This window comes from Astatotilapia calliptera, chromosome 6, assembly GCF_900246225.1.
Source record: "Astatotilapia calliptera chromosome 6, fAstCal1.2, whole genome shotgun sequence".
In the NCBI taxonomy this organism is placed as follows: domain Eukaryota; kingdom Metazoa; phylum Chordata; class Actinopteri; order Cichliformes; family Cichlidae; genus Astatotilapia; species Astatotilapia calliptera.
In genome coordinates this window covers 30,529,869-30,555,623 of record NC_039307.1, presented here as the reverse complement: position 1 = coordinate 30,555,623, position 25,755 = coordinate 30,529,869, and the positions used below count along the sequence as shown (strand labels likewise).

The window sequence follows — 25,755 nt, the reverse complement described above, 5'->3', positions numbered from 1 at the left end:
AATAAGTAAGCCTGCAGTCTGAGAACCTAGAGCTCTAATGACTGATACAATAGTGATACAATACTATAATCAAGATAAGATGGGGCCTGATATTCCTTGTATGTGAGGAGTAGGATTTTATATTAGATTCTGGATTTGGCAGCGACCCAATGAAGAGAAACCAATATAGGAGAAATATGCTCTGTCTTTCTAGTCCCTGTCAGCACTCTTTCAGGGAGTTTTTAGGTCATGTTGATAATAACAAATTACAGTAGTCCAGCATAGAAGTAATAAATGCATGAACTAGTTTTTCAGCATCACTCTGAGAAGGATGTTTCTCATTTTGGAGATATTGCACAAATGGAAGAAAGCAGTCCTACATATTTGTTTAATATGCGCATTGAAGCACATATCCTGGTCAAACACGACTCCAAGATTCTCGAAGAGGCCATGTTGCTAGCGAGTCAGCTATGAGCTAAGCTAAGCTTAGCGATTCCCTAAAGACATAAATACTGTGAAAATAATTAGCGGCTGAATCAACAGACTGTACTTTTGATAAAGCATGTGAAGATTACACTATGAAATAAGAAGTTATATATAAGTTTGAAATTAAATTGGCTAAGCAGATAAGCAACACAAAAACACTGCTTTGTGTAGGAACAGTAAGTGATACTCTGCCCCTCTGCTCAGAAATTGGAGAAATACCAAATAGACTGTAAAAGGACAAGTATGAAATTTAAAATGGAACACAGCAAATGGCCAATAAAATTAAAAAATAAATTTAATGAAATATTTGGAGCAGGGATATTGTTCCTCTAAATGACTGGGGGGGGGTTACATGAGTTGTTTTTCTTCTGCAGCTGATCACACTGGTTGCATCTTTATTCAAGACAAAGTCCCAAAAGATTTATAGGGAACTTGAGAAAGTTTGTCTTTTAAAGCGACAGTTCACCCCTGTATACACATACGTACAGGCCAATGGAAAACTATGTCTATTGGACGCTGGGGTGAGCTGTCCCTTTAAAGTGTATTGAGCAGCGGACTTTCCCTGCTTCTTTGCTGGATCTCCGCCCACACTAAACGCTCAAATCTGCCACTGGATGCAAACCGGACCTAAAACAGTCCCGCCCACTGGTGGATAACTTCTGTGTTAAACACAGCTGCAAGCCACTCAGTGGGAGGTCATCCACTGAAGGAGACACGCGGGACGGCTGTGATTTGGGTACTACAGTGGAGATGCTGTAATCCGGAGACAAGCGCTCTCAGAAACTTTCTCACTCTAAAAGCGTCCACGATGTGGAAACCTGTGTGGGTATCAAAAGGCCTCCTCGGCTCCGCGGGACCTCGCGCTGCTGCCGCCGCGGTCACCTGTCTGCTGGTGACCGGGATGCTGGTAGTGACTGGCGGACACCCAAACTGCAGAGTCCCGGAGGAGCTTCCAGCCGCGGGTACGAGCGGAAAAGTTTTCTCAGCATATTTCAGCAAACTGACCCGGGAGAGAAGAGCGGTGAGCGGCCCCCCGCGGAGCAGCGATCCAACCGGTCCGGTGGAGCGTCTCTCCCCGGCTGATCTGTTCATAGCGGTAAAAACCACCGGCAGGTATCACCGGCAGAGACTGGAGCTTCTTTTGGACACCTGGATATCCAGGAACATGCCACAGGTAGGTTTGATGGCCCACCTGTTACTCAGAAACGGGCCAGCTTCTCTTCACATCATGACGACAGGATTTTGTCTTAAGCACTTCGGTTTCAGCCCTTCGGTAGTCTGTATACTTGTGTTTCTAGCACCCTTTAGTTTCAGGTCAACTCACTAAAGGCACAATTGGGGAAGGCGTGTCCTAAAGGTTTCATACACCGAAGGCTGCGATTGCCATTTACATCCCCAAGTCTTTGTGTGAGTCCGGGACAGGCTGGACTGGGACAAAATAACATGGCCCTGGAAATGTGGGTCTAGGCGGCCACACAGCACGTGACAATTAAAAGCCAAGTTTTAGTTATTAGTAGTTGCTCATGGTCAAAGTAGCCATTAGTTTTACATGAATCCTTTATATTCGGCCCACTAGGAAAATGCCCCTGTAACCCAGATTATCAGTCCTGCCCTGAACCGCACTCACGGCTCTTTGATGCTCCAGGCAGGGAGCTGTAAAACGGAGATGGGTCCTTCTGTAATGTATGAGATGGAGATCAGAGGGCAAACAGGCTGATCACACTGCTGCTGATGTGCTGACACGATACAGCTACAGGCAGGCCTAATGACATGAGCCAATTCAGATCATTTTTTTCTTTGTCTCTGCGATAAAATTAACATGAAAGAGCTGCGCATGGTTTTAATCTTATCGATTTTATTTATATAGCATCAAATCACAACAACAGCTGCCTCGCCTTACTTTGTAAGGTAACTATCTTACAGTAATAGAGAGAAAACAGAACAAACACCAACAGTGAGATGATCCCCTATAAGCAAGTACTTTGGCGACCTTGGGAAGGAAAAACTCATTTTTAACAGGAAGAAACCTCCACATTCTGCCTTGGTGGTCGGGGCTTAAGGGGAGGAAGACAACTTACTTTGCAGATTTTTTTTTTTTTTTAAGTCTTTTGAGATGAATTATTTCAAATTATCATCAGGATTCAACATGAAACTGTGCTTGCAGCTGAATTTTAACCTCAAGCTACCCAAACAAGATGTTTTTGTCTCTTGTGCTATAAATGTTTTCACTCAGACTGTGTGCACAAGACTAATCATCAACTAATCATTTTCATGTTCTGAAAAAAATAAGTCTTCAGATTTTTTTGTAATTGTGTCTATTTAAAAAAAAAAAAAAATGAAAACGACTACAAAATATTTTTCAACTTTCCCCCAAATGAGTCATTAATGAATTGGCCGATCACTACAGTTTCCTTTCTAAACGTTAGTCCTGTGATGAGGATTTAGAAGTGCTGGAGTTTTAGGGAGAGGCTGGTACAGGAGGAGTTTCAGTGCCTCACAGATAAATATTTAAGATCAAACAGGACGAGCAGACAGCTTTTTGGTCTGAGGTGCGGTGGTGAGTGAGTCAAGGATGAATCCCTTGCTATAAAACACATGGGCCAGCGGTTGAGTGCACCCAGCAGCTTCAAAGCTCGTAATCAAAGGCAGACGTGACTGCGGATCATGCGATCATCCATTTAAACCTCAGTGTTTGAGGGGATGAAGCTCATTCGAGTTCAGTGCTACACCCAGACTGTTGACATGTAAATACAGTTTATGTGGAAATTGGCGTGTGCGTATGGGGCATAATCGTGCATTAGCTCTCACAGTCAGGTGTTTGTAACCCTACCTGTTTCCCAGACACACCTCTGTACTGTAACATTGCTGAGTAATGGAAACACGCACAGTCAGAGACCTTCACAAACGCACACATACCCTGGGAACTCGAAGGATTTCTCATGGGAAGTTACAAACGTGTCTGATCACGAGGATAAACACGCGCGCACTCCACCACACACACTGACTGGCTTTTGCTGCTTTTTTTTTTTTTTTTTTCTCCCTGGGTTGCCAGCCCAACTCCTGGCAACCTACCCCCACCTCCCAAAAAGCAAAAAAGGTCTACATTTTCTCCTCCTCCCCCTGCGCTGCTGCCTTCTTAGACTGGCTCAGGCGTGCACTGGTTTGTCATAGAACGCACTCTTACGCAGGCGTTCTGATGCAGAAGCTGACTCTGGGGGCTTAAGAGGCTCAGAGTGGGGAAAAAAAGACTGACAGAATCTCACAGCTGGCTGGAGTGTTGTTTTTTTTTGGGGTCAGTCACATTTACTCTCTTGATCACGTAGTACTTAAAGCAAAGATTTGTTGATATATTCATGCTGCATGTCAGGAGGGAATAAACTGACTCAAGAACAAGGAAAGAGCCTGGAAACAAAGAGCCTATAAGTTGCAAAGACTTGAATTTATTTTGTCAAATGAAAAAAGTGTGCAGTACATGATAGATTTGTGGAGGGTACACAACGCAGTGCTATGATGGGTTTTGCTATTTAGTGTCCTAGGAAGTCCTTTGCATTCAGTTTGTGGCTGGAGGTTGCAGCAGACTTTGGACATCTGCCCTGCTGCCAGGTCTGGACCGCAGCATCCTCTCGCATCAAGTATTCATCTGTCCGCTGGCAGAGCAAGAAACTTCTTGGCAACTTTTGTGGAGAAGTTCTGTAGACTTCAAGGAAAGCTGTAGCACTAACAGCATTTAAATGATCTTTAGCTGCTAAATGATTTCGCTGCAGCTCTTTGTCCTCTTACCATCGAAATGCAGTAGAATCTTTTTGTTCTATGTAGGAGTTTTGGGGACTTCAGATGTTAAGTTTCTAACGCCTCACTCGAACATAGACAATAAAGTCATAAACGAACCATGAAGAATTCTCTTTATGAACAACAATGAAAGGAAAACGGAGAGACAGATTAAATCCACTCAATCGGAGATTCCTGAAACAAACTGTCTGCCAAGTACAGTGATGACCTTATGTATTAGATACTTGCACTTGCCACACTTGTTTACCCTAAATTTGATATTGAGAAATTGGGTGATTTTCATGGACTTCTATTCAATAGAGTCGCCCCCTGCTGGCCATGAGAAAGAATGTCCCTTTTCAGACCCACAGTCTGTATTTAGCTTTAACATATTAGCACAACAAGCTAGGTGTTAGCGTTTAGCTCTATACGCCCTTTTTCTTTTTGGGGGGTTTCAGTTTTTTTCATCAGTTGGCTCTTTAACACTTTAACTGCTTTTATGCTGGACTGAGCTGACAGGATGTAAAATCATCAGATACCTTGTGTAAACGGCCGGCTGCATCATCCTACAATGGGGGAACTAATGATGTGATCCCCTGCTGAATTTGTAAGTTTGCTCACTTACAAATTCAGCAGGGGATCACATCATTACTTCTACCCCTGAACATTTGCGGGGACTAAATATGACAACTCTTTACCCCCCCCAGGACCTATAAACGGGTTCAGAATTACTCCCAACAGTGGGCACATTATACCTGCGATTTTTTTCATTTCAAACACATTGTCCTGGAACAAAAAAAGCCAAAACAACAGACTATTTAGAGACTTGTATGTTTGGTTTTTTTTTACTTCCTGTGGAGGGTTACGAGGTCTGCACAGCTTCCTGAGTGCACAGTGACCCTCAACCCTGTCACTCACCACATTAACGCTCACACAGACGCGCAGCGAGGGGGTCGAAGCCAGCTGCTGCGCTGCTGATAGACGGGAGGCTTACCTTTGGCCTGGCGCTCAGTCAGCACAGCGTCGGCGCTGCTTACTGCTGCTTCGTGGAAACGGGATGAGTCTCACCTGAAATCACAAATGTGATCTGTGAAATGCTGATGCAGTCATCACCTGCGTGGTTGCTGTTTTTCTTTCTGTGCTACTCAGGAAAGATTACTGAAATAATATGACCGCCGTCGTGTTTTGTTTGTTTTTTTTCTTTGTTCCACAGACATACGTGTTCACTGATGGGGAGGATGAGAAGCTGAGGAAAAGAATAGGTGAGACACACACACACATATATGCGCACACGCACACAAACACACACAGCAGTTTTGCTGAGTAGCTGCAGTCTTATCTACAGTGTGCGAGGCAGGAAATCAGGGACCAGGCTGCTGACTGGGCAGTAATGTTTCCACAAAGTGCAGGAAGTCACTTCAGTTTAATCAACAGGCCTTTCCTCCTCTTACTCATGGAATTGTTCATCTTTCAATCAGTTATTCTTCTCATTGTATTGCACAGTGCAGAAATGTGTAATTGGGGTGTTTTTTATAAGGGTGTTTTGAAGCAGTCAGGATATAATGAAATCCAATACTTAAACAGCTCCACTGCTTAAGTCGAGGCTGCCTCGATCATTGATTTCTGCTTCTTATTGATCATCAGGAGCTCACCTGATCAACACCAACTGCTCGCAGGCACACAATCGTCAGGCGCTGTCCTGTAAAATGTCTCTGGAGTATGACGCTTTTATCAGCTCTGGGAAGAAGTAAGGCGCAACCCACACCACACTGCACCACACACCCACATACACAGTTTACTAACCCACAGCATTGTTATGTCGCAGGTGGTTCTGTCACGTTGATGATGATAACTACCTGAACACAGGCTCCCTGCTGAAACTCTTGTCTCAGTACAGCCACACACAGGACGTTTACATTGGGCGGCCCAGCCTGGAGCGACCGATAGAGGCCACGGAGAGGCCCGGCACTGACGAAATGGTAATTTGGCATGATTTCGTAGAACAGTTTTACCTTAAAATTGAAATATTGAATGTTTTAGGTTTGTAACTATGCAGGCTTGCGCCTTTTTGTTCCTTCTTCTCTCTCATGTTTTCTTTCTTTCTACTCCTGGCTCTCTTTGACGTCACAGACGGACGGGAGTACGGTGGCCCCGAGAGGTCAAACAGACTGTAACATAAGAAAACACCAGCAAATAGAAAAAATGCTGCAAAAGCGCACTAAACACAACAGGAGCTGAATGAAAAGAAGTAGAAAAAAACGATCTCGCAGTAACGTGATGGAACAGCTGCGGAAGTGACAGAAACCAAAACATGGGAAGGGTCACACTGAGACACGCTTAAGGTGGAGGATTCATCAGTGTTTTCAGGGAGAAAAAGATACTGTGTGTGGGGTTATTTTTTATTTTTTTTAATTGCATGATTCATATAATCGTGTCAATATGTTTGTAATTAGCCAGATACTGTTAGCTTGTCACTTCCCCAGCTGTTCTCATGTTATCGTCTCCCCAAAAACACTTCAGTTGTGTTCTGTGGGGGTTTGTTAGCGTTTATCTTGCCTATTTGCTGCTGTTGTAAGTGTTTGACTGATCAGGGCCACCGTACAGCAGCCCCTTCCACTAGCTGTTTGAGAGGGGCAACCAATAAGAATAAAGCTGGTTTAAAGTTAGTTGGAAGGCAGCGACAACAGCTTGTTTCAGACACTGGGACACGCAAAGCTACTCTAGAATAAAAACATGAAGCTGAAACAATTATCACACAATGGTCCTAAGATTGTTTATCGACATTCAGAAATTTGCAAAAGTGGAAAATGAATAAATTAATAAGAGAGGAAGTGGACAGTCCATTTATATTCATGCTGTGTGTGTGTGTGTGTGTGTGTAGAAGCAAGTGCGTTTCTGGTTTGCCACCGGAGGAGCAGGGTTCTGTCTGAGCCGTGGCCTCTCCCTGAAGATGAAACCTTGGGCAAGGTATGCCCTCACTTAAGATGAATTTGTTTTTTTGTTTTTTTTAAATTAATTTATTTATTTTCTTGGCACCGTTTCAGCCTCAGGTCTCATCTACTGATTCTTTCCTTCTCTGTTCTAGCGATGGCACTTTCATGACCACAGCTGAGCACATCCGCCTCCCTGATGACTGCACGGTTGGTTACATCGTGGAGGCGCTGCTCGGCGTGAGCCTCATCCGCTCAGGGCTGTTTCACTCCCACCTGGAGAATCTGGGACTGGTGTCAGACATACACAACCAGGTACACACGTCCACACAAAGACTCATTGTGACGCCAAAGAAACGAAAAGGGCAGATGAGGAGACATCTTGCACAAAGACCAATCACAGTTTTAAAGAGCGTGATTAAGATCTGCATCAGAATTTGAGGATCTCTCCCTTTTGCTCAGTTTCACAAACTTTGCCTTGGTGGCTTTTGCTCACAGACAAACTAACAAGCCTCATATATGTCGCCCTCCCATCAGGTCACTCTCAGCTATGGCACAGTGGACCACAGCAGGAACACTGTTAACGTGAAAGGCCCGTTTACTATAGAAGAAGATCCCACCAGGTAAATTTTCTGTGTCAACGTGTGACCATATGTTGTCAAAAACATTCGCTTGTCTGCCTTCTCACACACGTACATGAGGGATTATTATGTCAGCACATCATATTAACAGCGTCAACTCTTCTGGGAAAACTTTCCGCAAAGCATAAGAGTGCGTTTATGGGAATCTTTGATCATTCTTCCAGAATCTCATTTGTGAGGTCAGATCCTGATGTTGGATGAGGCCTGGCTCGCATCCATTTTATCCCAGAAGTGTTTTATCAGGTTAAGGTCAGAACTCTGTGCAGGCCAGTCAAGTCCTTCCACACCAACCTCACTCATCCACATCTCGTTTTGTATACTGGTGCGCAGTCATGTTAGGGGTCATCCCCAAACGGTTCCCACAAAGTTGGGAGCACAAAATTATCCAAAAATCTCTTGGTATGTTGAAGCATTAAGAGTTCCTTTCACTGGAAAGGCTTGGCCAAGCCCAACTCCAATCCCCCTCTACCATACTTTACACTTGGCCCTGGAAGTGATTGACAACGGCGTTGGTAGTTTAGTTTGTTTCCTTATGTAATGTTGAGCACAGGACACAACGGTGTAATTGTTTGATCTCTAAAATAGTCAGTAAAAAATCAAAAGGTCACCTTCACTGTGATTATTTACAGTTCAAGGACCGTAGCACATCCAAGCAAAGCAAAACAAAAGGCTGGAGAACATTAAGGGGATTCCTTCCCTTCTTTCCCCCCTCCCTTGGCTCTTTGGCCAGTAATTATATTGTTGTGTATTGAATTGAGGTAATTCTCTTTATTTATCTACTTTGTTAGCAGGTGCTGATGGCAGTGTGCCTAGATGGTGGGAGGTAATGAGATAAGCTCGCTGTGAGCCACTGGCGGCTAATGGAGGGGAATAGAAAATCAGTAAAGCCTGCAATAGTTTATTTTATTCTTTATTTTTTTCATTTATTTTTTTAAATCTATTCATCGTAATCCCACAGCTGCTTTGGCAGTCTGCTTTCAAATATAGTTTTCATACATGTGTAGTAAGCTTTATGTAAGCACTTGTGGTGCATGTTTTACTACAAGTTTCCTGGCTTTGTCCTCTGTCTGTCTGTGTGCGTGCGTGTGTGACTGATTGTATCCACGGCCTTATTTTGAAATCCCCAGTTGGCAGCTTCCAGGCATTGTCGCACTCATTTCCCCCCTCTCTCTCAGATTTAGGTCTGTCCATTGTCTGCTGTACCCAGACACTCCTTGGTGCCCCGGCCCCTGGCGACTTTAACACCCATCTAGAGACAAAAGAGGGAGGAAGGGATGGACCGATGGGGGAGAAAACGTAAATATCTGCCGAGTCCCGCCGCTCCCGACTCCGGAGAATGTCTCGAGGCAGTTGGGAGATTTGTGTTTGCCTCTCTACAACTCAACTAGAAGACAGGCTTTTTAGGACACTTGAACTCTGACCCAGTGTGTAAAAGTCACGTGCCTTTTACGTGGAAAACTGATGGAGATTGACTTTTTTTTTTTTTTTTTTTTTTTTGCCAAGCTGTGCTAACTGACGGCTTATTGTGCCTTCATACTCACAATGCTGACCCCGACAGTATGAATTTTATTTATCTGACTCTGCAGTAATGCAAAAGGCCTTCAAAATGTCAAAGTCAAAGATGCTTTTCTCCTTCAAGCAGGGCTTTTTAAAGTCTGTATGTTGGTCTGACTACATGGATTTATAACACATTTTATGATCATAAGATCGCATTCATCCTCTGAGAACAGGGAATGCCAACGCCAGCTTACTCATTGCAAACTCTCAGCTATTTTAGTTTCAAGTTTATCAGGCCTGGAGCGACGATTCAGGCACGCACCTCAAGGCCTGAACTTTTGCCGACATAACCCAGGGAAGCTGCAGTCAGATCGGCTGATCCTTAGCATGCCGGTTCACGAACACGAGAGTCTGCGTGATGTGTGATTGCGCCTGTGGAAGAATGCCGAGCAGGTATTAGTCTATTGAAGTCACGATGAGTCATGCCTTCTGCACGCTCTGAGGCGGATTTTCTCCTGCTGCGTGCTACACGAGAAAGGGCAAATTTGGACAATGTGTCGATCTGATTTCACCAGTGTTATCTGGAGTTTGTGTGCAAGATATGACACAGTCTGAAAGTAGAGAGATGCTCAGTACCAGTAGCGCCGCTCCATTAGGACTTTTATAGAATTGGCCCCACTTGGATCTAAACTGCTGCATAGTGTAGCCTGTCCTGCTTTCCTTTGAGCATCCTCTCTCTTCTTTCAAGAGATTTTTTTTACAGCAGAGAATGTATATCACTGCATTTCCCCATCATGAAGGAAAAAAAAAAACCACGTGTCCATAGTGTTAAAACAATGTGGTTTTTTTTTTTGTTTGTTTTTTTAACATCAGTGTTCAATATAAACCCCATTCTTGGGTGTATATATTTTAGAACTTCACGTTTTTCTCTTATTTTTGCTGTTTGCAGTTTGTCATTTGATTAAAAGACTAAAAGGAACAGTCTGACATTTTGGGGAAATGACTTTCTTCTCTTGTTTGTGCCTGGCTACTCTGTCGTATGATGTAATGTCAGTCTTCTCATTTAATTCTCCAAGAAAACAATCAGATTCCCCAAAATGTCAAACTGTCCTTTACAAAAACTTCTTTGTAAAGGTTGTTATTGATGCAAATGGAAGGAACATGACTGCACTGCTTCGAAAATGTTTTTGTTTTTGAGCATTGACTCATGTTGAGTCGTCTTGATGTCTTTCTGTGTGTTGAAGGAAGTTTGTGCAATTAAAAGTCCACCCCCGCCCCTCCCCACGTGAATGTGTATATATAATAACTGTTGCTCCTGAAGCAGAAAGGCTCTCTCCAGTATCTGGACTGTATGGTTATAATTAAAGTGTTTTATCAATCAGCTGTTTGTTCTCTTTACTCAATTGCTTATTGGCGAATTCTCCAATCACAAACAAGTTGGAGTGATAAAAATTGCACATGCAAATACACTCCCACTTCTTACATGAAAAGAAATCTGCCGTTTGTTTGAAGAAGTCTTTGAGCTATGAAGAAAAATGCACTTTGACCTTTCACCTTTTTTTACTTGTTCATGAATCTATGGGTTTCTGTCTGGCGGGACTTCTCCTCCGCACTCATAACCCTCTGACATTTCCCTCACACATTCACACTAACAGTCCTCTTATCTGATCAAGCCACGCAGAAGGGCCTGCAAGAGATAAAGGCAGAACCCAAAGATTAGCTGTGTGTGTGCGTGCTCTCTCCCGCTGTGAACCCACCGGTGTCAGGCTGTGTTAACCATGAGGAAAACTTAGCCAGTGAATAAAAATCACTTTGGGCTTTCACACTCATCTGAGTGGACAGCGACACCTGCTGGCTGTATGTGTAACTGCGCTGCATTTCAAGGTCAGACGTCTTTTTATCCGCCTAACACTGTAGGTTTTAGCTCCACCATCAAGCCTGTGAGATCCAAAATTTGTCTTTCTCAAGATTAAATTTTAAACAACGCAATTACAAATTAAATTGCGCTGATTATTAAGTAATCATTCCCCTTATTTAATCCAGAATCCAGAATCCAGACATTATTGCAAAATAAAAAGTAAGCCGAAAGTTTTGTCCTCTCATGAATTTTGTCTAAAGCATTAAACGTGCGGCCTGTTTGGTATGTCTAAACTGTACATGGCATATTTTATTATGGATGGTAGATTCTCAGTGCCACTTCTCTCAAAACACTGAACTTGTAAATGTAGCAATGATATTGTTAGTCTCTGCTTCCTGCTCAAAGTAATCTGCATCGTCTGGAGTCTCATGAATGCATGAATCGTGCTTGCTGCTACTTCTGCGCACAAGTCTGAAAACGCTCTATCAACCACTAGGTGGAGAAGTGGCCATGACAGTCCTCTTATTGAGGCGTAAACTTGCTGTTTATTAATATACTAGGCTAAATGTATCTTATACTATTCTCCTAGGTTTCATTAATCATCAGTAAAAACTGCTGCTCTTAATCTGTAAGAATCTAGAGGTCATAGAGCGACCAAACAAATCATTCGCCATGCAAATGTAGCTCTATAGAGATTCAAGCTTCACATCAGCTGCACTCATTATTGTAATATCTACACTGTCAAGATTAATGGAAGTAGCTCTCTCTGTTCATTGACATCGGTCCAGTCGCTTTTATTTTCCTCTTGATGTGATTTGTACTGGTATTCATTTTGATGGTGCAGGAGAAGATGCTGGTAAATAGCATCCCATCAATAATGAAATGATGGAGTCTGCCAAATTAAATGGCTGTAAAAACCAATATTTCAGTGTCACTGAAGAGATTCCAGCACTTTTAAAACATTTGCAATATCAGCTTACAGTAAAGACGCTCATCCGCCACTTTATTAGATAAACTTGTTCAGCTGGTCGTCAGTGCGAACGTCTAATCAGTCAAGGAAATGACAGCAAATCAATCCATTAAGGCACTAAGATTGTTCAAACTTGGGATGGGGAAGAAAGGTGATTTAAGTGACTTTGAATGTAGCAGATGGACTGCTTTGAGAATTTCAGAAACTGATGATCGACTTGAATTTTCCCAAACCACCATCTGTAGGATTTATTAAGAATGGTCCTAAAGAGAGAAAATATTCAGTGAGTGGTATTTCTCTGGGTGGAAACGCCTTGTTAATGCCAGAGGGCAGAGGAGAATGGCTAAAGCTTTGAGCTGATAATAGCAACAGTAACGCAAATAACCATGCAGAAGAGCATCTCTGCATCGGCAGAAGACCACACCACTCCTCTCAGATAAGAACAGGAAGTTGAGACATTTAGTGTGAAAAAAACATGAAAGCAACCCACGTCACAAAGCTCACATGATCTCAAAATGGTTTCTCGCACATAACGACAAGTTCACTGCACTCAAATGGCCTCTGCAGTCAGCAGTCTCAGTCCAGTAGAGCAGCTTTACGATGTGGTGGAACAGATTTCCATCCTGGATGTGCAGCAGAGAAATTTGCAGCAACTGTGTAATGTTGTCATGTCAATGTTTGCAGCACCTTGTTAAATCTGTGTTAAACCTGGTAAAACCTTCAGGGAACAGGGTGATAAGAAAAAAAAAAACAGACGCAACGGTCTTCATCAGTACGTTAAAGTTGCTTTAATTTCTTTTTTTAAAACATTTATTCCAGGCTGAATGATATCATTACCACAGTTTTGACATGTATATCATTAATATCTTAGTTAAACCATCAGAAAATAAAAACAGCCATAGAAAACATTGTTTGTCTGTCACATCTGAACAGTCGTGCATTTGAAGTCCTGTAATTACCACACGGAGAAGCGCCCACTCGTTACTGACTCTTACTGGGCTCTTCCCACCCGTCACGACATACTGTACCAGAGCAGCCAAATCACAGACAGCACTGGCACAGAACTTCAAACGCAGCACTGCGTCAGGTGCGCGGACGACACTGTAATAGTCTTATTAAAACAGTTGCAAGACAGAGAGTCATTCACCATTAATAAGAGAGGAAAAACGCTGCTCTTGCCTTTATTATCCTACAAAACAGCTAGCTATTATTTTATCTTTAAAGTCTGATTTTTACAAGACAGCGAAACACTTAAAAAAAGAAAAAAGAAGAAGAAGAAGACATGTCGTGATATGAAGAGTGCTGTAAGAGTTTAAAAACATTATGAAAGGCCATTAATCAGTGACTAGTCCCACAGATCTTAACACTGTTTGCATCCATGGTGCAATAAAACATTGTAAAAGTACTAGACCATAGGTAGCATTGTTACCATAACATGGACGTTTCCTTCCTAGTAAAATCACACATGTAAGATTGTCTCGCTAATACGAGAAGTGGTCATCGATTAATAAGACAGTATTAAAATGCTGTACAGGATTGGGTGGTGCAACAGCGTACGGGAGTTCAGGGTGGTCGACTACAGAATTGGGGGTTTCTCTTTAATTCGGTTACTACCTACTACATCACCCATAATGCACGGGGTTATCAGCATGGTGGAGGGGGACGTGCTGCTACTATCGCTCTAGATATGAATGTAAACAGGATAAAAGTAGGGAAAGATGGGCTTTAAAGAATACTGCAGTATGTATGGAAGGTGTGTGTCAGTAAAGCACAAAGTGTGTATGTGTGTGTCCGTTAACGTGTGTGCAACGTCAGTATAGGAATGACTCGGGCTAGATAGGCCAGCCTTTGCTTGCTTTGCCAGTCACTTAATCACTACTCACACAGAGTAACAGTGACATAGAGCAACGGCCAATCACGTCGCAGTGATGTCACACACACGCGGGTTCACGACTACTGTGTTTGGATTTTTTTATATACTGTACACAGAGTGGGAGGGGAAAAAGCCACTGGCAGTGACCCAGGCAGTGAGTTTTACTTCTCCATCTCACAAAGTCACCTTGAAGAGAATTTGTGCTTGTGGGTAGAAAAAGAAAGAAAGAAAATAAAAGATTCAATATCTGCGCTAAAAGGTTAAATCTGAGGTCACCAAAATAAAAGCACAGGAAGAAACAGAATACTACAGTTGGTCACAGTATCACAGCATCAATGTCAGCTTATGATAAAAACAAACTTTGATGTAACATCTTTTTCAGTCAGGAATGGAGTTTTTCTGGCTTCGGGACACAATTTACATTTAGTAATCACGGAAAGCCGCTCTGCTTTTCTTTAACAAATCCCTGAATTTAAAAAAAAAGAAAAGGAAAAAAAGCATTAAAAGTAACAAAAACATTTCTGTCCCTCCTCAGTCCGGATCCTCGACCGCTTTACATAGCACCTGGCAAATGTGTAGTTGCAACTATCGGTCCACTCCTTCCCTTTTCCAAATGTCTCTCCTCTTTCCCTTATCGTTGACAGACGGAGGGAAAAGATTCCGTGTGAGGTTTCTTTTTTCCCCGTCCTTTCTCGAGATATCTGGAGGCAGTAGGAAATGAGGGCAGAATCAGGCATCCCTCATTGAATTATTCAGTTTTTTGGCACAGGTTTGAGCCTCCGTATGTCCGTTGTCTCAGACTCCGTTTTCCCAAAGTTCAAAAGCAGTCATTTCACAACAGGGTTACTGGCTCGTAACTGAAACGTATGCGCACGTTAACAAGTATGGAAAAGACACGCGGGCACACTTTTTTTTCTTTCTTTTTTTGAGCTTACAATTCAAGTCTTAGACGACAATGTTAAGCTAAAGAGAGAATGGGGATCTGGTGGTACAGTTCATCTAAGCATGGCTTTCTGATTCACTGGCTTATTATTTACACAAATGAGTGTTTGGTTAGACTATCTTCCTACTTGTGTGTGCATGTGTGTGTGTGTTTGTATGAGAGATACAGCAAACATTTCCATGATAAACACACAGCACACCACGTTACCAGTAAAGGATTGAACAGTCTACTTTTCATGAACTCAGAATAAAGCACATGGTCACTATTTACAGCTCTGTACAGTGTGTGTGTGTGTGTGTGTGTTTGTGTGCTTGCCTGTGTGTGAGTGTGTCAGGGGCGGTTGAGCAGTGAGAGCAGCGTGGATGCCTTCACTGGACGGCAGTGGACAGATGCAAGTTGGGAGGAAGAAACTATGGCTTCGCAGCAGTGGTGGATCAAGCAGCTTGGGCGTGTGTATGTATGTGTGTGTCCATAAAGAAGAGAAGCAGAAGCATTGATCTTCTACGATGTGCTCTTCTGCCTTTTCAGTTATGTTGGTTTTATGTAGGAAAGAAGTAGAAGTTGAGCTTTAAAAGTGCAGTCATGTGCTGTGGTATCTGGTTGATGAGTTCTGCTGATGAACCGGTCAGTGTTGGTTAAATTCAGTGGACCTGGAAAAAGAACTGGGAAAAAAAGCACCCAGCTCTGGTGCTGTGGGCCGTGTTGGATCTTGCTGTTGGCTGTGAGAACTGGATTCAGGCAGTGTTGTGGCTGAAGTGCTTTCTTAGTGGACTGAGGACTGTGGTCTAGCAGCGGGGTGAGGCCGGCTAGCGGGATCCAGTTGGTCGTTAGGAACGGAGCGTCGGTTCTGGTCTGGTCGGTTGGTCGCCAGGTATTTCGCTCTCATACTGGAGGTGTACTGAAGAGACAGGGGATACAAAAAAAGAAGAGAAGAAGAAGCAGAAAGGGACGAGAGTGGGAAATGACGAGAAAGGAGAAGAGGATGAAAAGAAGACAAGGAAACGACGGACAAACAAAGATTAATGCTTGTAGATAGATCGATATGAAAGGCAAACACAAACACACATGTACAGCTGAAATACTGTGACCAGTCATTTGGACAGCCGGGGTTTGATTACAACAGTTATTCATTGTGTAACAGCTGATTAGGTCAGGATGATGTTATTGTAAATTAGCAGATGTGGTTCATTCGTAGTTAGTTGCTCTACTTCTGATGTAGTAGGTTAGCCTGGTATGAGTTAGTGGTCTCTCGGGAGCACCGAGGTAGTTACAGTCGGAGGTCTGCGGTTTCCACATCGCTGCAGAAGACAGAAGAGCAGCTGTGCACAGGACGGCGGCCCAGCCATCGGCCCTGTCTTAAGAGTGGCGAGCGGCAGGCCGTTTTGCTGGCTGCTACGTTTCAACAGTGGAGGTGGGGGAATAAGTGCTCCTGTGGCTGTGCAATGGTGAAGGGTGAGGGGGAAACACAGGACACATACACCTCGACCAGAAGATGCACACATAGACACGGTGTGGGAACAAGGGAGGGAAGGAGGAGCGGGAACTTTTAAGAGGCTTGGGCTCAAGTTTTGCTAGAATTGCAATATAAGCTATATGAGCTCTGACCCGCAAGGGTTCGGGGTCAGGTTGCACCGAGCGAGGAATGCAACCCGAGCCCTGAAGTAATAACACCAGATTTGTTCAATAAATGCTGTCACTCCACAGTATTGTAATGTAGAAGTGTACAGGTGATACTGCATGGAACGAAATCCACAACTACAGGCCCAGCAGCACTTTTTTAAAAGCCATAACAGTCAGCATTTCATTTCTTACAAAAAAACAAAGTTCGAGGTTGAAAAAAAAAGTCTTTGAGGTGAAAAAAAAAATCTATGTGGTCTGCACATCACCCAGCGCCAACCAGACGTTTTACATCAGAAATAGAAGACAACTTTAGCCAAACATGACCCGGCAGTTGCGCTTATCGAAACAGTCTGCCTCCTTCTTTTGATGCAAGTGCAGATCTTACTATAACGACAGGCTTCTTTTTCAAGCTTCCAGTTTTCCCAGGCTGCCAAAATGACCTACATGAAGGCGATCTGTGATCACGGTCTAGCGTGAGCACGGAGGACACTTGCAGTGTTTTAGGGATTTGGGGTGGGTGGGTGGCGCTACCTTCCAATATCCACACATAGCGCACTATGAAACATCTGAAATAGTGAATAATTTACACCGTTCTTTGCTTGTTACGCTTAAATGAATAATATGCCAACTGTGTGGGATTTGAAATGTGTCCCAGCAGCACTGTGGCTATTGGAAGATAGCTGTGGGAGAATGTGTTCTAGAAAGTGTGCACTTACAGAGGGTGGAGGGGACTCCCTGCCAATCAGGGGGGTGTTCTCACACCGAGGGTTCTGAAAGTTTGCGTTCTGGCTCCTGCATTATAGAATAAGAGGTTACTGCATGTCGTCACCCTGCCGCTGAGCTCATGATGTGCGGATCTGCTCATCGCTGAAACACAATGACTCTGACATATGGCCTCTGAAAAATTACCTCAATAATTATTGCCAACGTAGGACGTAAGCTTGGTACTACAGGGGCTTAAAACACCTCGGCCACAGTCTAACATAATTAACATACTTTCAGAACAAAGGCAAAATATTGAATCTCACAATGGGACTCAGTGAAATAGGACTGTTATCATCATGGATAGCCACCGGAGATTAGCCTCAGGCCCACATTTAAAAGAACTCTGCAGCAATCGTTTTTTCAGGCCAACATTTCAACTATTAAAGGATTCAACAAGATATTTTTTAACTTAATAACAGTCTGTAAATGTCCTGTGCAAGCAAAATTTATTAGGGAGCTAAATGCTGAGGAGGCTGTTTATTCTATTACTGCAAGCGGACACTGTGGGTACAGAAACCAACAACCCCGGCATGGATAAGCTGCACTTTTTTTCTATTTAGCTCAATATAATCAAAGCCAGCCAGCGCTCATGCGACACTCAGTTTTTAGGGTTTTTTAGTGTACTGTGGTTTAATAATGATGGATTTGCATGCTTTGTTCATCTAACTGTAAACATATGATTTGCATTACTGCCAAACCAGCTCCTAAACCTTGTAACTATGTTATGAAACTTATTTTCCAGGATTGATGACAATCTGGAGCTTGTCATATTCAACAGATTCAACTACCATATGAGACTGTGTACCTATGCAATGACAGCTTAGCTATGGCAAAAAGGAAAGTAATGACTGGATGAGACTTCCCATCTAACTTTCAGGAAAAGCTCAAACCAAACCCTGTGGTATGCTTTGGAATATAGACTCATACAGGGTTGGTGAATGTGGTCCTTCGATGGTCCAAAAACCTCAAATTAGCACATGTCTTACTTTCTGGTTTCTTTGTGGCTTGAAAACCATCATTCTTCCCTTTGCAGCAAACACTGCATTGTGTTTATTAATTGTGGAGAGATATATGCTTACTTATCTTCTCTACTTCCTATTATGAACAAGCAATTCAGTCCTGTGGCAACAGCAAGCATGGTGCAACTATTAACTTAAACTATGCGAGTGCAAAGCTGAATTTTTTTTATACAGCAAGCAGCTGTTTTTCTTTTAGCATCTCAAAGATGATAAGTACTAACTCACTGAGTAACAAATATCGCTGACAGTGTGTTGCAGTCGACATGCAAGCCATACATATTTTAAAAAACTATTTAACAGCTTTTCTAACTTATCATTACCACAAGCAGTAAGCACTGCTGCACTTCTAGCCTAGATCACATGGTGTGGGGGAGGGCAAGCATCAGCTACCTATTGGCAGGCAGTGTATGATCCTGCTAGCCTCTAGCTAGCGGTGGGTGCTAACTCACATGTATTCAGTGACGGGGGCATTGCTGACAGTGTGGGCTGTAGCGGGCAGGCTAGCTTCGCTACCGTAGCTGGAGCCACAGCTGTAGAGACTGGGCATGTGAACGCGGTACAGGTTATCGTGCACCCCGCCACGTGAGGCGCCCGACTCGTCCTCTCCGTCTTCCTCATCCATCCTTCAATTGGTCGGGGTAAGGGCCAGGCACGAAAGGGCATGATGAATAAGAAGGGGGGAGGGAGGGAAAGGTACAGGGAGAGGGAGATCCGAGAGAGACAACAGAGTGTAAACAAGTGGTTGAAGAGGAGGTTAGGAGAAGGGGGAAGGTGTACTTGTACTATCAGGAGTTCCCCGATATTAAAATCTGGGTAAGGCTACGCCCTCCGGCCCCAAAGCAGCTGGACAAGAAGAAAAGGAACATTGGGCAGCATTCATCTACTAAACAGACCCACCACAAGTGCAGTGAGGTCCAGAGTGGACACTTTTATTTCCCTTTATTGCTATGTGTTGTTAAGTAATCATCAACTGTAATAAAGTAGCAAACCCTTCTGTATTCCATGTCATTGGTAGAAACATGCATGTCATTTTCTTCATGCAGTCATCCACTGTTGGCTGAGAGAGTTTGCTCCTTTTATTAACAGGTCGCATTGTTCAAACAGTGTCCGATTTCAAGAATGTCCTTTTATATAATTCATGCATCTCTGTGTGCTCCATGAAATTAAAGCAAAAACATCAGGAAAAAAAAGATAATATGGCTGGTTTGGGCAAACCATTTTCAGACAAAAAAACAAAAAAAATGGTCAAAAATGTAAAACAGCCAGCAACGTAACAAAATGAGGCATCAGATAAGATACGTGCTGATTTGGAAGTTGGATGCAGCTGCAGAAAAGCACTGGATTCTGTTAAGTAAGGTCAGTCACAGTAATGCATGTGTACGTGTAGGCTTTATTATTTATAAGGTTCTTTTTTTCCAGTGATTTTTTTTGCTGTACTCTATATCAGCTGTCCATATGCTAAGAATATATCATCAGACTGAAAGAGTTTCAATTAAGGTAAAGAGGCAGGAAGCTGTATGATGAATAAATTAGCCTAAGCCCCGTGTTAACAGAGACAATAAGCGACAGGTGTTGTTGCCCCAACTGGCCACCAGATGGAGACGTGTTACTCATTAAACCAAAATGGAGTTTGCGACACAGTCAGTCTTTACAGGCAAGAGACCCAGTGAGCACTTGTTCTGAGAGATTGATTATTTTTCATACCTGTTGGGTCATACACTGCGATTCATGCCGATTTATGCCCGCAAACAGCAAGTGTAAAAGGAAGCAAAAGAAAAAAACTATCATGGCACAGCTGTTTCAATATTCAAATCCTTCACCGGAGTGACACGGTCACTGCGAGCAAAGTCTACCTGTCTCTTTCTCTGATTTTATCGCAGAATTATTTGCTCGTTCGAATATTTGTATGAATGGTAGCGGTGGTTAATCTGACCGTGGGGGTCATATGCATCACCATTCGTTGAAGCCCAAAGCATTTCCAAATCAGGACACAGGGGAGAGGAGGAAGGGAAAGAACATAAGGAGGAAGTGGGGCACGGAAACAAACAAAAAAAACAACAAACTGTGGTGATATAAAGTCTAACACGACATTGGTGCTCCAAGTCCAAAGAGGAGAAAAGAAAAATGAGAAGTATGTACAAACATACAAACAATGTTCAGCCAAACGGTTTGCCGGTTTGTCCACCGGCAAACGATAAAATAAACTGTATAGATGCAAAGATGGCAAGAAGATAGTACAGAGTACAGAGTGATACGACAGTCTGGGAGGCAGGTACACTTAAAAAAGAATGACATGCATGGGCACCGAGTCGATTCTTTATGGGTCTTCCCACTGTTATCGAGTCCACCAGCTGAGATCAGTTAGACAGTTACAGTAAGATGTTAACGAGCTAGTGATGTGTCAGTCATTAGTTAACTGAAGAGATGGATTTAAGGATGTAAAGGCTTGTGTGTGTGTGTGTGTGTGTGTGTGTGTGTGTGTGTGTGTGTGTGTGTGTGTGTGTGTGTGTGTGTGTGTGTGTGTGTGTGAATGAGAGAATGTGAGGGTGGGTGTGTGTTACCTCTTGCCAGGCCAGGTGTGCGGCACACTGCACACAATAGAGGAGAACATCAGAGCAGTGACAAAGGAGAAGAGAACCAGGTAGATGAGACCCTCCACGCCATCATAACACAAGCCAGTCAGTGCTTGGACGTAGTCCTACGAGGAGAGGTGAGTAGAGGAGAGCTTTGGCCCTAAAGTAGTCCTTTAATGAATCAATTCCTTATTTACAGTCACACAAAGGAAAAAAAAAATAAAGCTACTGTGCATGTTTCCACCACACGAGGAGAGGAGAGAAGTCGCAGGGGATTTCTACTTCACCATAACCTCTGAAAGCCTGCGTCATGATCTGGTGTGCATCTCAACAGAAATGTAACTGCACAGCGTAAAACGGTGTCAGCCGTGCCGTAGAGTCACTGCACACGTCTACTTTAAGCTTCAATTACGGACGTTATCTTTACCACAACACACCCTGTAACTCACCATGTGCAGGCTGCGACAGTCGACGAGAGCAGTCAGCTGGTGCAGGCCCACCTCGGTGGAATTCAGCACAGACTGGATTTGCTCGAGATTCCCCTGCACACGCAGAGCGAAGGTTACACATGTATGCTCAAATATACTGTAAATATCTGCTCTTATGTACATCTAGACACACAGACACACCTTGGTGCTGGCAAAGTCACGTGCTGCTGATCTCAGTAACTCTGCCACATCATCCTGCATCTCCACCAATGCTTTGTGGCTCCCCGACAGCCTCTGCAAAAAACAAAAAAACAAAGCAAAACAGCCTCGTGAAAGGAAGAAATTGCAGAAAACTGTGTTCCAACGATGCAACAGCAATGACAAAGACCTCACCTGCTGAAAGGGGTTAATCTGTCCAGAGCTGCAGGTCAGGTAATACTGCAGGACATCTGCGAACATGCCAGTAAATACAGATCAATATGACGATGGGAACGTTTGGACTGCACAGTTTCATTTAAAAACCTCACGTGTAAAATAATATCCAGTATGACTGTATTGAGCCATGATTGCAATTCCACTCAGGCATAATTCAGTGTGTGTGTGTTAAAGAGGCAACATCTGTGCGCTACAGCAAACAGACAAAGCGGAAACAACTGACAGACAAACAGAAGTCATTAGATGAGTGAAAGGAGGCGAGCGAGGGAGAGAAATGGAGACAAAGAAACGGAGCAACTGAGAAGTAAAGAGGGATATAACAGGATGGAAAGAGAGAACAAATGCAATTAAATGAAAAACGAAATGTAGTCAGGTTGGGTTTTTTTTCTGAATCTGAGACAAGCAAGGGCAGAGCGAGCAGGGAGTACAGGGTTGCTGATGCATTGCAGTGAGCACAGAGAGAGAGTGAGAGCTTTTAGATACCAGAGTGCCAATCAAACACAATCCTGCTGGATACACACACACACAAACACACACACTTGTTTCTTTAAATAGCACCAACATGTCAGGGTGAGATTCAACTGTCAGTGAGGAAAATGGACTCTGTTTGAGACATTTCAGCTCACACTTTTTGTCAATATGCAGCATTTGCATATAAAGGGTCGTACCCTACATCCCTTTACCATAAAATGTTCAGGATTTATAATTAACAGAGAATTTCTAAACATGACAATCCCTTCTCCAGGACTTCTGGATCCAAAAGTGTCGCACCCTTTCTTTAAATTCTGATATTTTATTTGGTGAAAACCAAAACAAAATGTGGGATGCTTTTGTCTTCAAGCAGCATAAATAACTGTAAATATTCTTTTATCCAGAGATTCCCAAATGGTAGGCCACAGACCCCTGGTGGGGCTGTGAAGAAACTGCAAGTAGACAGGAAAAATTTGCATATGATAAACAAATGGGAAAAATTATAATATAAACTATAATTATGTGTGATATATAAATAATATAAATTTGAAAAAAGAAATATCACTATTTGCACAAAGCCACCAGATTTTAAATTTTTTTTTGGGGGGGGGGGGGAAATCTGACATTTTAATTGTTAACTTCCCTTAGACTTCATTAATGATGTAAAAACCATAATGGAGATGTGGCTATCGCATACTGCAACTAAAAGTGTTAAATGAGAATCAGCTTCAACAAGTAAATCGTTAGAAGATAAAAACGAGTAAATGAAAACACAGAAACACTTCATGAGCTCGTCTTATGACCACAGTTGTGGTTTAAGGTTTGGACTGCACACAGATTTACAGACTTTGAAATAGATGGCAGTGGTCTGCAAGACTGGAAAAGGCTGTTTTAGCCCTGTAGCACTTCATGCCTATCTTACCAGCACCGTTTAGACACACTACAGCCAATGTCAATACAGGTGGATTATGGATCAGTCACACAACAACAGAAATAGGATAATAACCTCCTTGCCTTATGATTGCTTTTAATTTACTTTTTTTTCTTTAGTTTTTTCCTGCCACAGGTCAAGCATGCGACATCCTAAGTGTCTCAGCACTACTTTCAACCACAATGGGTCTCGACAGGTCGTGTGTCTCCAAAGAATTGTGACCCAACTTGGACTGACTGCAATCCCTCTCAGACAGATTGGCAAAGCTGTGAAATTAATATAATTCATAAACACAGACACGCTCACAGTCTGAGTCAGTCTGCGCCAATGAGTGTAACTCGTGTGTGATTATCTCTGTCCAACAGAAGATTCGACTGCACTGGTTGTATTTCTATATAAAAGCAAAGTTACAGACAACCTGTCATTTTTCAGTTAATTCACTGTCCTGAAGAAACTACATCACATCTATGAGGTTCTGGCTGGACTCTGACTGTAAGTAAATTTCTGTGCATGTAGACAACAATAGATATCCAATTAGCGTCGATATATATCAGTTAATTGCTGTTATCAGATTTGACCTCATTTCCAACTTGATTCCATCCAGTCGCAACCTGATGGCACATAGGTTAACAGCACTTCTTGCTGTTTCATCCACCAAAGTTGCTTTACAGAGGGCAACTGACTGCAAGTGGTCACAGACCTGGTCCCCATCTTAAAAGCCATCATTTCAAAGCCAACAACACCGCAATACAATTTGTTAAATTCATTTTATGATTATGTGAAAGAAGCACAAAAGGTTTTGAAAAAAGGCCAATGATTTATTTTCTCGTCTCCATACCTTGGTTAATGACATCGTTTTCCTTGGTCACCCTGGTGATGTAGGTATCGGGGGAGACGCAGAAGTCGCTGGCTGACTGTGGGGGGCGAGTGCACATGACACATCAGGCTACAGTAACGTGCTGAACAAACTCACTCGAGCAGTGGGTAAAGATTACATCACTGCAGAGCCGGAGAGCTCAGCAGTGTTGCCATGGTTACACTTACAGCAGCGACAGCCAGCTCCAGGCCCAGCGATCCCCAGCTGATGATCAAAGTCAGAACACCCAGCAGACACACTCTGAAGAACAACCCCCCCCAAAAAGAATATCTTTTTAAAGCAAGATTCAGCTTACCAACACGTTATACAGGAGGCAGTCTCAGCACACACAGAGGCAGGACACAATTTGATCTGTCCAATAGGAGCAGGCTTTGGTGTGTGATGTAAGGTAGCATACCCAATAAGAGTGCCTCTAGAGTTGCGTATCAGTCCAAACAGCACCAGAAGACAAATGAGAACATCAAAGAGCAACAGGCCAAGGTACCCCAACCACCTGTAAATAAAAATAATTATCACAGTGTTTCATACAAACATACAACACCAAGTCAAACAGATACATATGCAATGCAAAGGAAAAGCTAATTAAAGCTTTACTAGAAGACTCGACACGTAACAGCATCACAATCTGTTTTTTTTATCAACCACTTTTTCTGTCATTGCCCCAAAAACAACAAAGCAGGTTAACATGAACAGAAAAAGAGGGATGAAAGCCATTCACAGTTAAAGAATGAGATCAGAGTACCCATTCATTCACAAACTACTGCGAAGGATACAATCTCCACATAATCCATGAATAGCTTTTAAGAGCTCCTTTTAGCATGTATCTCAGCCTCTCCGTTTAAAGGTGCATCATGACATTGTTGATCCAATGTGTCTGTCAGAGGAAGCGAGTAGCCTTCATTCTGGTTAGAACTAGAACTGGTTATTTTGCCTTTTCTTGCTAACGTTTGTTGAATTCTGCTGTTGTGCACCTAAAATATTTAAATTCTTATTTGATTTGATTGAGGATATGACCAGAACACATGGTCCATCATCTGTGGTTTTAATAGTTAACCTTACAGTATAACACTTTGTGTATGAGAGAATGTAAGAGTAGTCTTGAGTCTGAGTAAGAAACAAAATCCATGCTGGTCAGTAGTTACCTGTAAAAGTCAAAGGCCTCCGTTTTACGGGCCAAGTCCTCCAGGGAGATCTCAGTATTGGACCAGAAGGGAACATCAACCATCAGCCTCACCAGCTCATCCAGCTGTCCCTGGAGCTTCTGGACGATGGACACATAATCTGTCTGATCCTGGAAGGCTGTCTCTAACTGGACCAAGTTCTCCTCCACAGTCTGGTTTAAGGCTAGGGCGCTGTCTGAAACCTAGAAAGAAAAAACTGTCATTAGGAAGGTTTTCCATAAATAAATAAATAAATTTTTTGCAATCAGTGGACAACTCACCAGTTTCTCCACTCCAGACACGGTGCGGTTGGCATGACGGAAGGAGTACGCTAAACGCGCGGCTCCATCACTCGACTCTCCGTTTCCATAGAATCCTACGGCTATGCCAGCGCTAGGAGGCAGAAAACAAGACATCCCACATGTAAACACAGCACATAATTTAACCTTTAAATTCATATCATACAGAACTACCCACTGACAGTTGAACTGCTGAGTGCAGTTGCTCTTTCAACCAGCAACAGGCGACATT

At 43.0% G+C, this 25,755-nt stretch overlaps 2 protein-coding genes across 3 annotated transcripts in view; one reads left to right on the top strand and one right to left on the bottom strand.

The window, feature by feature from the left end:
- Positions 1-1,068: 1,068 nt before the first annotated feature.
- Positions 1,069-9,289, top strand: LOC113024500 (beta-1,3-N-acetylglucosaminyltransferase lunatic fringe-like). Its single transcript, XM_026171648.1, has 8 exons — positions 1,069-1,639; positions 5,447-5,495; positions 5,878-5,980; positions 6,059-6,212; positions 7,115-7,200; positions 7,319-7,478; positions 7,701-7,786; positions 8,980-9,289. The coding sequence occupies exons 1-8, from the start codon at positions 1,274-1,276 to the stop codon at positions 9,044-9,046; spliced, it is 1,071 nt and encodes a 356-aa protein (XP_026027433.1). The 5' UTR covers positions 1,069-1,273; the 3' UTR covers positions 9,047-9,289.
- A 3,605-nt stretch (positions 9,290-12,894) lies between these two features.
- ttyh3b (tweety family member 3b) overlaps positions 12,895-25,755 on the bottom strand; it is a 28,985-nt gene continuing 16,124 nt past the window's right edge. The window contains exons 4-15 of one of the 2 annotated variants that reach the window (XM_026171639.1): positions 25,506-25,617; positions 25,207-25,427; positions 24,462-24,557; positions 24,232-24,304; positions 24,026-24,101; positions 21,744-21,799; positions 21,552-21,644; positions 21,372-21,464; positions 20,911-21,047; positions 18,799-18,972; positions 17,282-17,357; positions 12,895-15,843 (exon numbers count right to left, since the gene is read on the bottom strand). In XM_026171639.1, the coding sequence (XP_026027424.1) occupies positions 15,709-15,843; positions 17,282-17,357; positions 18,799-18,972; positions 20,911-21,047; positions 21,372-21,464; positions 21,552-21,644; positions 21,744-21,799; positions 24,026-24,101; positions 24,232-24,304; positions 24,462-24,557; positions 25,207-25,427; positions 25,506-25,617 (1,342 nt within the window). In that variant the 3' untranslated portion in view covers positions 12,895-15,708. The remainder of the gene's footprint in view (positions 15,844-17,281; positions 17,358-18,798; positions 18,973-20,910; positions 21,048-21,371; positions 21,465-21,551; positions 21,645-21,743; positions 21,800-24,025; positions 24,102-24,231; positions 24,305-24,461; positions 24,558-25,206; positions 25,428-25,505; positions 25,618-25,755) is intronic. The other variant, XM_026171640.1, reaches the window with a different exon arrangement.